Source organism: Papio anubis, chromosome 13 (assembly GCF_008728515.1).
Source record: "Papio anubis isolate 15944 chromosome 13, Panubis1.0, whole genome shotgun sequence".
In the NCBI taxonomy this organism is placed as follows: domain Eukaryota; kingdom Metazoa; phylum Chordata; class Mammalia; order Primates; family Cercopithecidae; genus Papio; species Papio anubis.
Genome location: NC_044988.1, coordinates 91045093 through 91057581, shown reverse-complemented (window position 1 = coordinate 91057581; position 12489 = coordinate 91045093). Strand labels below are relative to the sequence as shown.

At 40.6% G+C, this 12489-nt stretch overlaps 1 protein-coding gene across 1 annotated transcript in view; it reads left to right on the top strand.

The window, feature by feature from the left end:
• The first annotated feature begins 798 nt into the window (after window positions 1-798).
• STOM (stomatin) overlaps window positions 799-12489 on the top strand; it is a 31772-nt gene continuing 20081 nt past the window's right edge. The window contains exon 1 of the mRNA XM_003911290.4: window positions 799-971. Within this exon, the coding sequence (XP_003911339.1) occupies window positions 911-971 (61 nt within the window). The 5' untranslated portion in view covers window positions 799-910. The remainder of the gene's footprint in view (window positions 972-12489) is intronic.

The following is a 12489-nucleotide window of genomic DNA, read 5'->3' as shown; positions in this document are numbered from 1 at the left end:
TCTCTCTCTGTCGCCCAGGCTGGAGTACAATGGCGACATCTCGGCTCACTGCAACCTCCGCCTCCCGGGTTCAAGTGATTCAACTGCCTCAGCCTCCCGAGTAGCTGGGATTACAGGCGCGCGTCACACGCCCGGCTAATTTTCGTATTTTTAGAAGACACGGGGTTTCGCCATGTTGGCCAGGCTGGTCTCGAACTCCTGACTTCAGGTGATCTACCCGCCTCGGCCTTCCAAAGTGCTGGGATTACAGGCGTGAGCCACCGCGCCCGGCCGCCTCTCCTTTTCCAAATGTATACATTTTGATTTTCTTAACACTCCTCACTCGAGTTCGTTCACTTCGGTTGGGGGCTGATCTGCTGGCCCTCACTTCCGCCACTTCGGTGCCCCTCAGTCTTCTCCCCTCACTCGGACCTCACGCCCTCATGACAGGGCGTCATTTTCTTCCCTCTAACTCCTCAGCCCATAGGAGGCGCCTTGGTCCGGTACCTCTGCCCAGCAGGGCGACTTTTCCTCACTCGCACTTTTTCCTCGGGTCATCCTCTGCGGCCACCTCCCCACTATCCTCACCCTCCGCTCCACGTCCGTGGCTTCCGGCCTCCCTTCCGGTGCAGGGGCCCGGCCTTGTACCCACAGCCTTGGGGGCTCTCGCCCCTCAGGCCACTCCCCTCAGCCCACAGACCTAGCGGGAAGGGACTGCGAAGCTGCAGCGCTGTAGAGGGACCGGAGGGCGGGGAGTCGGAGGTGTGTCCTCCTCGATCCTGGGCTTTGATTGGCCAAGTCTCGCGGGGGCGGGACCTCGATTGGAGGCGGGGCGGCAATCTGGGTCTTGTGGCCCTGGCTCCTCGGGGTGTTCCCGGCGGCTCCGGGTTTGGCGACGAGGACTGAGAAGTGCCACTGCGTCTCGGGCAGCATGGCCGAGAAGCGGCACACAGCGGACTCCGAAGCCCAGCGGCTCCCCGACTCCTTCAAGGGTGAGCCCCACGTCCCCTGACCCTCCCGCGTGGACCGAGCCCCCGCCCGCAGGGTGCGCTCCGCGGTCTGACAGCCGGGCTCCTGGCCAGTCTCCGCTGCTTCGGGCTGGGCGAGAACTCAAAGCCGCGGCTCTTCCCTAGTAAACTGAGCATCACGAACCTTGTTTGGCAGACTGGAGTCACGATAGAGGGGTGGCGGGGTGCCAACGGCACGTTTCCCATCGCGCGGGCTCGGGTTATCTCGCGGCCGCCAGATGCCAGGCCCCATGCCAGCGCTGCACTATCTCGTGTCACGCACGCGGACGAGGACACGCAGAGGGAACTGGCAGCCAGTAAGGCGGAGACCGGGACCCCCACATCTCACCCTTTGCCTACTTCCCTTCTTTCCCGACTCACCCTCTCGAAGGCCACCTCCCCACCCAGCCCTGGCCCGGCCCCAGGGTGAACCCCTTCCTCCCCCAACCCCACCTCGTGAAACTTAGACCGATTTGCAGAAGGAAGAAGTCTGTCTGGCTTTCTTCTCACCTCTCTTTCTAGCTCCACTTTCTGCCCCATTTTTCCCCCTCCGCTTTCCTTTGCGTTTTGGAGAACTCTCCTTCCTGCCTTTTGTTCCTCGCCAGGAACCCTGAGTTCTCCCACCCTCACCCCCACCCTCCCTTCCCAGTCTTCAAGGCAGAAGTTGCAAGTGGCACAGTCTCCTTCCCCTGTGGAGAAACTGGTACTCTGGAGAGGGGGTTCTAATAAAGAGAGGTGGTGGACCTCTCAGGAGTCCTGGTATTCACTGAGGAACTCTTAGTGATCCAGAGGAATTACAGTGTTTCTAAAGACGGAATTTCAGGCAGGGTGGCAGTGAAAGCAATTTAGAGGGCTGGGTGATCCTTTCCAGGACCCCGCAAAGAACACTACATTGGAGTCATCTATTCTGATTATTTGTAAAGCCAGCTTTATCCTCGCATTTTACCTGTAAGTTCCATTTCCCTTGTCCAGGAATCCATGTGTTCAGTTCCTTCCCAGGAGCATCAAAGGAATTATAGAAATCTTTATTCCTCACCTTTTCTCTACTAAGAATGTTGCAGGATTATCTTCCCAAATGGAGAGTGTAATAGGGAGGAGTTGATGAGAATAATAGCAACCACAACAACAAAAATTGAAACTAAATAGGCCAGGCTCTGTGCCCCCCCCCCCTTTTTTTTTTTTTTTGAGATGGGGTTTTGCTTTTCTTGCCCAGGCTGGAGTGTAATCTCGGCTTACTGCAACCTCTGCCTCCCAGGTTCAAGTGATTCTCCTGCCTCAGCCTCCCAAGTGGCTGGGATTACAGGTGTGCACCACCATGTCCGGCTGATTTTGTATTTTTTGTAGAGATAGGGTTTCATCATGTTGGTCAGGCTGGTCTCAAACTCCTGACTTCAAATGATCCACACGCCTCGGCCTCCCAAAGTGCTGGGATTACAGGCATGAGCCACCGCAACCCCCCAGTGCCACATATTTTATGTATATATTACTTTATTGAATCTTCACAACAGATGATGTGGTAGGTATTCTAATCCCCGTATTATACTTGATGAAACTTGATAGTCAAAGAAATTAAATTACTTAAAGTCACATAGCTTGTATTTAAATCTAGATTTGACTGATTCTAAAACCTGAATAGGAAAAAAATGGGCGGTAACTGCCTTTTTGATAGTTGTCTTTTCCTAGATAAGAAGGTGGGTATTAGGATGCATTCCTCAATATCCTGACCTCCTGGTGGGAAACTGCAGTGGGAAATCTGCTTGGAGTTCTTTGGGAATCAACATGATCTTTGTACTTAATGTTTATTTACAGACGAGTGGTCACAGATGAGTTTTTAACTTCCAGTTTTTTTTCTTGGTTCTACACTTAACTATTTTTTAGGCAGAAATCTTTCAAGATCTAATGAAAACCACTGCTTCCTCTCAAAAATTAGACATACAAATAAAATTTTGCATAGTCTGTGTTTTTTTTAATGTAAACCTTAGATATTTGACACTACTAGCAAAGCTATTGCTGGAGTTTATTAAATAGAGGTTATTGAATGCTTTCCCTGTGCCAAAACACAGTTTAAGTGCTTTACAAACATTATCTAATTGCATTCTGTAACAGCTCCACAAGGAAAAAGTCATTATTCACCATTTCACAATAAGGATACTAAGGCTCATGTGGTAAAATCACACAGTTTCTAAAATTTTCAGCCCGGTTTCAAACCCCGGCTATCTGATTTTCTGAACCGTTTTTCCCATCCCAGAGATGGATACCAAAATGTAGAACCTTGTCTAACTTCAGTACTTTACTGAAGTTGAGAGACAATAAACAAAAAAAGCCTGGAGGGAACACAGCTTCAGTGATGACTTCCAGAGGTCTGCTTGAGAGGGAAGCAGTGGAATTATAAAAGCCTAAACTCTGCCTCTTTGTCTTTGCTGAGAATTAGTCCTAGGTAGGTAAATAGGACCAGACCTAGGGCAAGACTAGTTTTTTTTAAAGGCAGTGTATTCACTTTGTAATGAAATAATGCAAGTGAATTGCAAAGAATGTATCGTTGTAATTAAGAGCCATGTCAACCAAATAAAACCCTTTGGGAGAATGTCTGAAAATAAGAAGAATCACGAGACATTGTTTATTTCAGTTGTTATAGCCAATCAGATTGGAGAGAACTTTGTAACTTCTTCAATAATTAATCTGAGTTATTCCATCAGTGGTCATAAATTAACTTATGGAAGACCAAGTCTACAAAACTGGCATATTTATTTATGATTAAATAGATTTTTGGTGCCACTTGATGGTATAAGTTTTACATGGTAAAAGACAGTCACTGATTCCTAGTCAGCTTTGAGAAAAAAAAAATTAAAGATGTTGATAAAGTGATACAGATGGGATTCAAAATCAGTTTTTTTAAGAAGGCATGGAAAAGCAATTTCCTGGAAACTATTGTAATTACAAAAAAGTGAATACTCTTTCTCTGCGTCTGTCTGGTATCCTGTGCATATCTCTATCATAATGTTTATTACATAATACGTTTATCAGTTTGACTCATCTTCCCCTCCCCTCCTATAACTAAACACACTTTTTCTTTTTGAGACAAAGTCTTGCTCTGTCGCCCAGGCTGGAGTGCAGTGGTGCAGTCATAGCTCACTGCAGCCTCAAGTGATCCTCCCCGCTCAGCCCCTCGAGTAGCTGGGACTACAGGTGTGCACCACCACACCCAGCTAATTTTTTAATTTTTTGTAAAGACGGGGTCTTACTATGTTGCCCAGGCTGGTCTCAAAACTCCTGGACTCAAGCGATCCCACTTTAGCCTCCCAAAGTGCTGGGACAACAGGCGTGAGCTACCACGCCTGGCCTTTAGACCACACTTTTGAAAGAGATTGTGTCCTTCTTCACTGTAGTAGCCCAGTATCAAGTATGTAGTAGGTATACAAAAACATTTGTTGAAAGAAAAAGGAAGCAGGCAGGGAGATAAAAATCCCCATGGAGTAAATAACATTAAGTGTTTGCCTTAACCTTATGTTGGTGGAGCAGTTTTTCTGTTTACCATTGATTTTATTAAGTTTGTTATAACCCAAGCTGTTGATTTTAGGGCGCAGCCATTATGTTTATTATATATTATTACAGATAGACATTATATTTGTCTGGGTTTATATTATCAATAAAAGGATTATAATTGCCAAGATAATATATTGTCCCTAATAAGAAATCTCCTTTTATTTATTAAAGCATGGAAAGAGAAGTTAGAGGTCCATGGTTAGTAGAAAGAAAGAAGTGTGTGTCAACAGAAAATTATCTATTGACACACACTTCCTGCTACATTTTTTTTTAATCTTTCTCTATTTGCTGGGACTAGGAAAGAAACTTGAACTCCAAGCATTTGGCCTCACATTTCAAAGATTATCCTTGAGGACACAACCGATAAAGTCCTAAAGTCTCAGACAATGAAAACTATACCGAACTTGTGGTCCAGTTAAAGTGAGCACTATGGTGAGGTAGTAGAGTATAGTGAAATGGGAGTGGAATTTAGAATTAAAAGCTTTGGGTTGAGATCACTCTACCATCACTTAAGAGATTTGTATGAAGGATGGTCCAAGAAAATTTAGAACGCTGACTTACTGCCCCAAGTGTGGTCTGTTTCTCCTCCAGAGATACAGTCCCCAAGCAGATTGTTAGTTGATATTTTCTCCATAGTGCCCAGATCCCAAAAGGTAATTCACTTTATAAAGAGTTTCTTCTTCTAAACTTATCAATAGTGATCTTAAAGTTGTGGTAATAATAATGGCTACTGCTTGTTGAATACTTCCTAAGTGTCAAGCCCTATTCATATTTTCTCATTTTATCTTCACAACAACTGAGTGAAAGAAGTACTGTTCTTTTCCCCCATTTTACTGATAAGAAAATTTAGTGGTAGATTTGGAATCTAACACCAAAAATGCAAGCTTTTAGCCACTGCTTAGCTGTTAATCACAGTGAAGAACTGAGAACCTTGTCATCTAGTTTTCTTCTGCTTCCATTTCCCATTTTTAAATGAAAATGATGTTACCCTCCAAATACTTATATGAGAAAAACTTAATTGTGGGTAATTTTAAGACGTCCAAGTAAAAGAGCTGGGAGAAAAAAAAAACTTAAAAAGTGGAAGGTTTTTGTTCTATTTTCATGTATTTCAGGTCTAGATGAAATTTAATTAACTTAATACCCATTATGAAATTGTTTTTCTCTTCAATTTTCCTGAACATAAATGTTTTCGTGCTTCCAGACGTGAGCCATGTTCAGCCCATTCTTCTACTTTCCTGAATTCTCTAACCTCACAGTTGGAAAAGGTCTGATTTTTTTTTTTTTAAAGAAAACACTTGAGGAAAGCAGTTGACAACTACTTGGGGCAGGAGATGGTTCTGTACTGTATCCCAGGATCCTGTCTGCTGTTTCCGTTTGTCTTATGTAAGAGGCAGTCTTTTTATTTTCTCTCTTTCCCCCAAAGAAACAACACACTCAACTCATCCAGCAACTATTTAACAAATGTTTTTTGAGTACCTCTTATACACTAAGTATCTTCCATATTAGCTTATTTACTCATCACACTAACCTTCTGAGGAGGTACTCTTATTAGCCCTGTGTTTAGATGGGTAGACTGAGGCACAGTTGAGTAATAAGGTACTTTCTCAAGATCACACAGCTAGTAAGTGGCCAAGCCATCTGGGAACCCATTATGCTATACTGTTTTCATAAAACCAAAATCTCATGAAGACAGACAACTGAATATAATAATTATAAGTGTGATAAATATTGTTTTAAAAGGGTAAAGTGCTATTGCAGCGTTATTTTAGACTGAGAGGTCCAAATTTAAAATTATTGCTGTTGCTCTCACGTGTTTTTTCCTCTTGTATGGCCTGAAACATTTGAATGCAGGAAAACTACAGAAAATCCTTAAAATATTTAGGAAATAAGACATTTATGCTTATTTACTTTCCTTATTCTTTTTGAGCTGAGCAAAGAGTAACTGTTACTGCAAATCTTTCTTAGAAGTATTAGTTCTTGGCCGGGCGCGGTGGCTCAAGCCTGTAATCCCAGCACTTTGGGAGGCCGAGGCGGGCGGATCACGAGGTCAGGAGATCGAGACCATCCTGGCTAACATGGTGAAACCCCGTCTCTACTAAAAATACAAAAAACTAGCCGGGCGTGGTGGCGGGCGCCTGTAGTCCCAGCTACTCGGAGGCTGAGGCAGGAGAATGGCCTGAACCTGGGAGGCGGAGCTTGCAGTGAGCCGAGATCGCGCCACTGCACTCCAGCCTGGGTGACACAGCGCGAGACTCCGTCTCAAAAAAAAAAAAAAAAAAAAGAAGCATTAGTTCTTTTGTTTTCCTTAGTATTTCATAGTAAACACATTTTAGGCTTTATAATTCAAACCACATAGTGCTTCATCAGTATCAGTTATTTTGGTCTAGCGTTTATACCTATAGATGGATTTTAACAGGGAGGAAAAGTTACAGTCTTCACTCATGGTTTTTAACTTGATACCATCTGGCCTGTAGCTACTCTAGCCCAGAGAATAATTTCTTCTGTAGAGATTTAAGGATAAGGGCATTTGAACAGCTAAGCTGTGCCTAATTAAAATATTAATTTGAAAGGCAGGCTATAATGTGTGCTTGTTTGCTTTGAAATCGTCTGCCTTAAAGGAATTGCAAGTTGTGATCTCTAATTAAACATTACCATTTTTTAACATATATTTATCAAGACCCTGCCATGTGGTAAACTCTGCCTCTTTCTTACTTATAGCTTTTTAAATCTATCTCTCATTGTAGGATGCTGTCTTCATTTTTGTTTCTTCCGTTTTTACTCCTTCTATTTCTCTTATTTTCCTTCAGTTCTGTTATGCCCTTCCCTTCTTTGTCTTTTTCTCCTAAAATTCCAGTCATTTGAAAAACTTAGTTATAGTAAACATTTGATTAATTGAAGAGGAATTTATATTCACTTATTCTACCTGCCCTTTTGCTTATTTTCACCAGGAGTTTTTGTTTATCAGGCCTTACAAAGGCCTTGTTTCAAAATAAGCAAAAGAGAGAAACTGAGAAGCTGGGAAATGTACCCTTATTTGAATAGCTAGAAGAAAGATCAAATGCATTATTTAATTTATGCAAGTCTTCCTCCTCAAATAAATAGTTGGCTGACATAAAACAGGAACAGCGTGTAACAGCCCATTGTCCAAATCCAGCTGACTCTGTTTCTGTATGTCCCACAAGTTATGAAATAGCTCTTATATTTTTAAATGATTTTTAAATAACAAAAGAATACTTTTTCATTACACATGTAAATTATGTGAAATTTAGATTTGTGTCCATAAATTAAGTTTCGTTGGAACAGCTGTGCTGTTTATGTAGGTACTATCTATGGCTGCTTTTGCATTGCAAAAGTAGAGTTGAGTAGTTGCAACAGACTGCAAAGCCCAAAATATTTAGTTCCTGGTTCTTTACAGGAAAAGTCTGCCAATCCTGACAAAGAATCTCTGATGAAGAATCATAGTGGCCAAAAGTAACAGTTAATCCTGAATACATATATTTTTAAGAAGAAAGTTCAAAAATTGCCAAGACTTTTCAATTTGACCTACTATTACCCCTAAAAAGTGCTGCTACAACTGAATAGCATGTGTTTTTGAGACTAAACTTCCAGCCCTTCTGTCTTGCCCCACCCAGGCAGGACTGCTCTCATCAATTTACCACGTAAAGTGTTTTATTTGCACTCTGTGAAGGCAGAAGGAAAAAAGTGTCCATTAACTGTTGCAGTTTAGGTATTTCAGTAATTCCTTAGCCCATCCTTTCCTTTTTGTGTACAATAATGCTTATGACTCACAGTCAGATTCTCAGCGGAGGAAATCCAGTTATCTTTTGAACTTTACAATAATAAAGTCTCAGTAATGAATGGATTTATTACTCCACATGATTTCCAGTAGCGCTAAGGTTAATAGATCTGAAAGTAAATTCAGCTGATGGGGAACGGGAACAACTACAGCCCTCTGGACTAATCAGCCTGTGTTGTCATCTTGGAAAGAATGTTTAACTGCCTTTCCAGAAGCTTACCCAACAGAAATTACTACACAACTTGCATTTTTCATTTGTTTCATGGTTTGGTTGGTTTTCTTTTGTTTCTTCCTACAAGGTCTTTAGCCTTATTACTTTGGAAATTCAGGAGGCATATTTTACACCCTCTTCACAGATTTTTGTAAACATTATAAATACTCATGTGTGCAAGGAGGAGCTACACTGTGGCTAACATGTCATAGGAATTCACAAATGGTGGTTATCAGGAGTAGTAATAAAAGATACCTTCAGAATGAGAGAATTTTAAGAGTTGTGTAATTTCGTCTTTTTGGAAAAATTAATTTACCTAGGAAATAAGCAGGTACAGAAACATTGCTAAAAGTATATTCAATGCAGCAGTTTCTAAGTGAGAAATTTGGACACAACAAATTCCATCATATGAAACAATGGAATTAATCTTTAATAATGATAAAGAATATGTACTGATAATGAAAAAATGTTCGTAACATGGATGGGAGGGAGAATATTTTAAATCACTGTGTGTACCATTCTTTCATTATTGAAAAAATGTAGGCTAGAAAAGGTTTAAAAGACGTATATCAAGGCAAAAAACATCCAGAGATAAAGTATAGATAATTTTTCTGGTTGTTGAGCTACTATTTCTAATTTTTGTAGTAACTTTTGCTTTTAAAGTAAAAAAGCAATTTTAGAAAATGTATGTGAGTTTCCTGGAGGTAAGCCCAACTTGAATGTTCAATACAAAAATTCAAATGTATGGGCTTATGTCCATATTCAGACCCTTCTTTGATTAATTAAAAGTTTATTCTACTGCCATTTTGGTAATAAAAGAAAAAAAATACTCTAAACCGGGGGTCCCCAACTCCCAGGCCACAGATGGATCAGATCAGCAGCATTAGATTCTCATAAGAGCACGAACCCTGTTGTGAACTACACATGTGAGGGATCTAGGTTGTGTGCTCCTTATGAGAACCTAATGCCTGATGATCTGTGGTGGAACAGTTTCATCACAAAACCATGCTCGCCCACCCTTTCCCGTGGAAAAATTGTCTTCCACGAAACTGGTCCCTGGTGCCAAAAAGGTTGGGGACCATTGCTCTAAACTATGGTAAAGTAGTATTTACAACCAAGTATCATAGGATCCCTAATTTTTAGGAATGTTCTCACCCAGCAAAATATCAACAAGTGTATTAACCAAAATATCAGTTTGTCCCTTTCCCCATAAAACTGGTAGGAAGGATTCAGTCCTAAAGTAATACATGGGAAACTTGAAGTAAATGAATTTCATGAGATTTCAGTGAGTGAGAATTTCTTTTATTCCCGGAAGTGGTAGATGACTAAGGGTTCATTTATAAGCCTGCTAGAGTTTAAGCCTCACCTCTGAGCTACGCATTTATAGCACAACGTGCCATAAATAGGCACAGCTGGAATTAAGAGGGCTTCCTCTGTAAAAACATCAGATTTCATTCTCAGAACTCTAGTGATGCATTCCCAACTTAGGTACTGTGTACCTTTTTGAGGTGTAACCAGGTGGGAAAGAATTTTAAGAGCTGAAGATAGGATACTTTCATTTTAAAGGCATTAGAAAAATATGAAAGTGCCATTTTCCCAGTGTATACACTGATTATTTCTAGCCAAGCATTTGATATGTGAAAGACCAAATCCAGTTTTCAAAATATGTACATAATTCCTTGTTCCTGGTGATTTGCAATTCCATATGCACATCTGGGGTTTTCAAAAACACAATGTGACAATGGGAACTGACACAAAAAAACTGGGCTGAACTTTTTGGCTTGTCCTCATGTAGATCTCCTCATAAATGAACTTCTTGAACGTCTTTGAATGTCCCAGCCTAGCCAGACTGGGGGCAGATATGAAGCAAAGGGCAAATTAATTGTTTAAGAGGCTTTTGATCAAAAAGGGTAAGTGCTATTTTCCCATTTTTCTTCATGAAGATACAAACACTTAAGTAAAATAGAAGGATTACAGAAAACTATCATCTAAATTTACTAATCATTATCTGTATTCTACAAGGCCAGCCTACTAATCTTTACTTTTCACCGGTAAGGAAACTAAGGTTCAAAGAGGTAAAGATCATGCAACTAAGAAGTATCAGAACTGAAATTCAAACACAGTTACTCCTTGTTCTCAGGGAATCTCAGTGTAATAAGGGATATAAATGCACAAGGAATTAAAATATTAGATTAAAAAATAATAAAAGATTAAAATCCACTTTGGAAGGTCAATTGAAAATAAATAAAAAATAAAAGATTAGACAAGATATAAGTGCCATAAGATAACTTTCAAAAAATGCTATCAAGATTCAAAGGAAAGAAAAAAAACATATCTAGCTAGAAAACTTGCTGAGAAGTATTTTATTTTATATCACTCTATGCTGGATAGTGTGCTAGACACTGAGAATATAAAAGTGAATAAGCAACATCCCTGCCCTCAGGGAGTTTTTACTCTAGTATGTTATGGGAAACTTGAACAGTATTTGAAAAGGCACCAAATGGTGTCAGATAAATAGTATTTGTGGTCAATCTGTCCTTGTTTGGAATACATTTCACCCTGGAAACCTAGACCTATGTCTGTCACAGAGCCTTGAAACTGTCTTTTGCTATAAATAGGCATGGCTGGCATGAAGAGGACTTCCTCTGTAAAAATATCAGATTTCATTCTCAGAACTCCAGCCATGCTTTCCCGGTTTGGATACCATCTTGAGAAAGTGCTTCAACCATGAAAACATCCTTAATGAGGATTGTTTTATTCAGGGTTAAATTTAGAACACGGGCTTTGGAGTAAGATGACCCATATTTGAGTCCCAGGTCCTCCGTTGTGTGACTTCGGGAAAGTTAAATGTTGCGTTAGTTAACTCATTTGTAAAAGGGAGTTAAAAATGCCCTCACAGGCTGTCGTAATAGTTAAATGAGATACATGTCTAAAGTAACTTTAAAAACTGCCTGGGATGTAGAAAACCCCTCAAAACAGCCACTGTTGTTATGATCAGTTATGGTAGTACTAGATAAAGCTTTCTTCACAAACAGTACTATGGCTCTGCTTTGAATATTCTCTCGATGAGTATCTGTGTACCCCCTAAATTATAACTTAGAAACCTCCAGGATTACTTTAGATCATTTTATTTAAGTATACATGAAAACATTTACCTCACACTATGACACAGGAGCAGAAAATTACAAAGTCACATACAACCCAAGTACTCACTATATTTCTGATTTTTCATCCTATGTTTTAGAGCACTTGACCTGGGTGCCAACATGTGTTTCTCTTCTCCCATGTTCCCAGCCTGAACACTCTGCTTATTTCTTCGCCTCCGATTTATTCCAAGCCCCATCTTACTGCCATTTTGCCCTTTCTTCTGAGCAGTAACATGTGCCTGGCATACCTTTTCTCCCCTCTGTCATTAAAATAGCTCCTGAAAATGCAGCAGAAGCCTTCCAAGTGGTTGATAAGAAAACCTGTTATATCCCTTGGCCTTCTCAGTCCCTATGTCCTCTACAGAAAGGAAAAGCAAACTAAAAATGAGGATGACACTGGATACAGAAAATAGGAACACAAAGTATGGGGTGATGGGAGTTCCCAGGATGATGGTGAAAGCAATTGCAGAATGATAGCCGTGCATACCAGATGAGGGAAGTCCACACAAGGCCCTGAGAGAGAATTCTTTCAGAAGATACAATTGATAGTATACCTGACCCCTTTGAGAGGAAATTTAGGCAACTGATTTAAGCTTGGATCAATAAGTACATTGAAAACTGAACAAAGGGAAAAAATAAGACAGTAACTCCAGAAAAAACAAAAATGGTACAGGAAGAGAAAACTAGTGATGCCTCACTACTTGGCTTAGCTTTGAATTGCATTTATAAATTCATAATATAAAATCTCATATTGATCTAAATGAAGTTATGATGTAATTATATTGGAAAGATCGGTATAAGTATGTG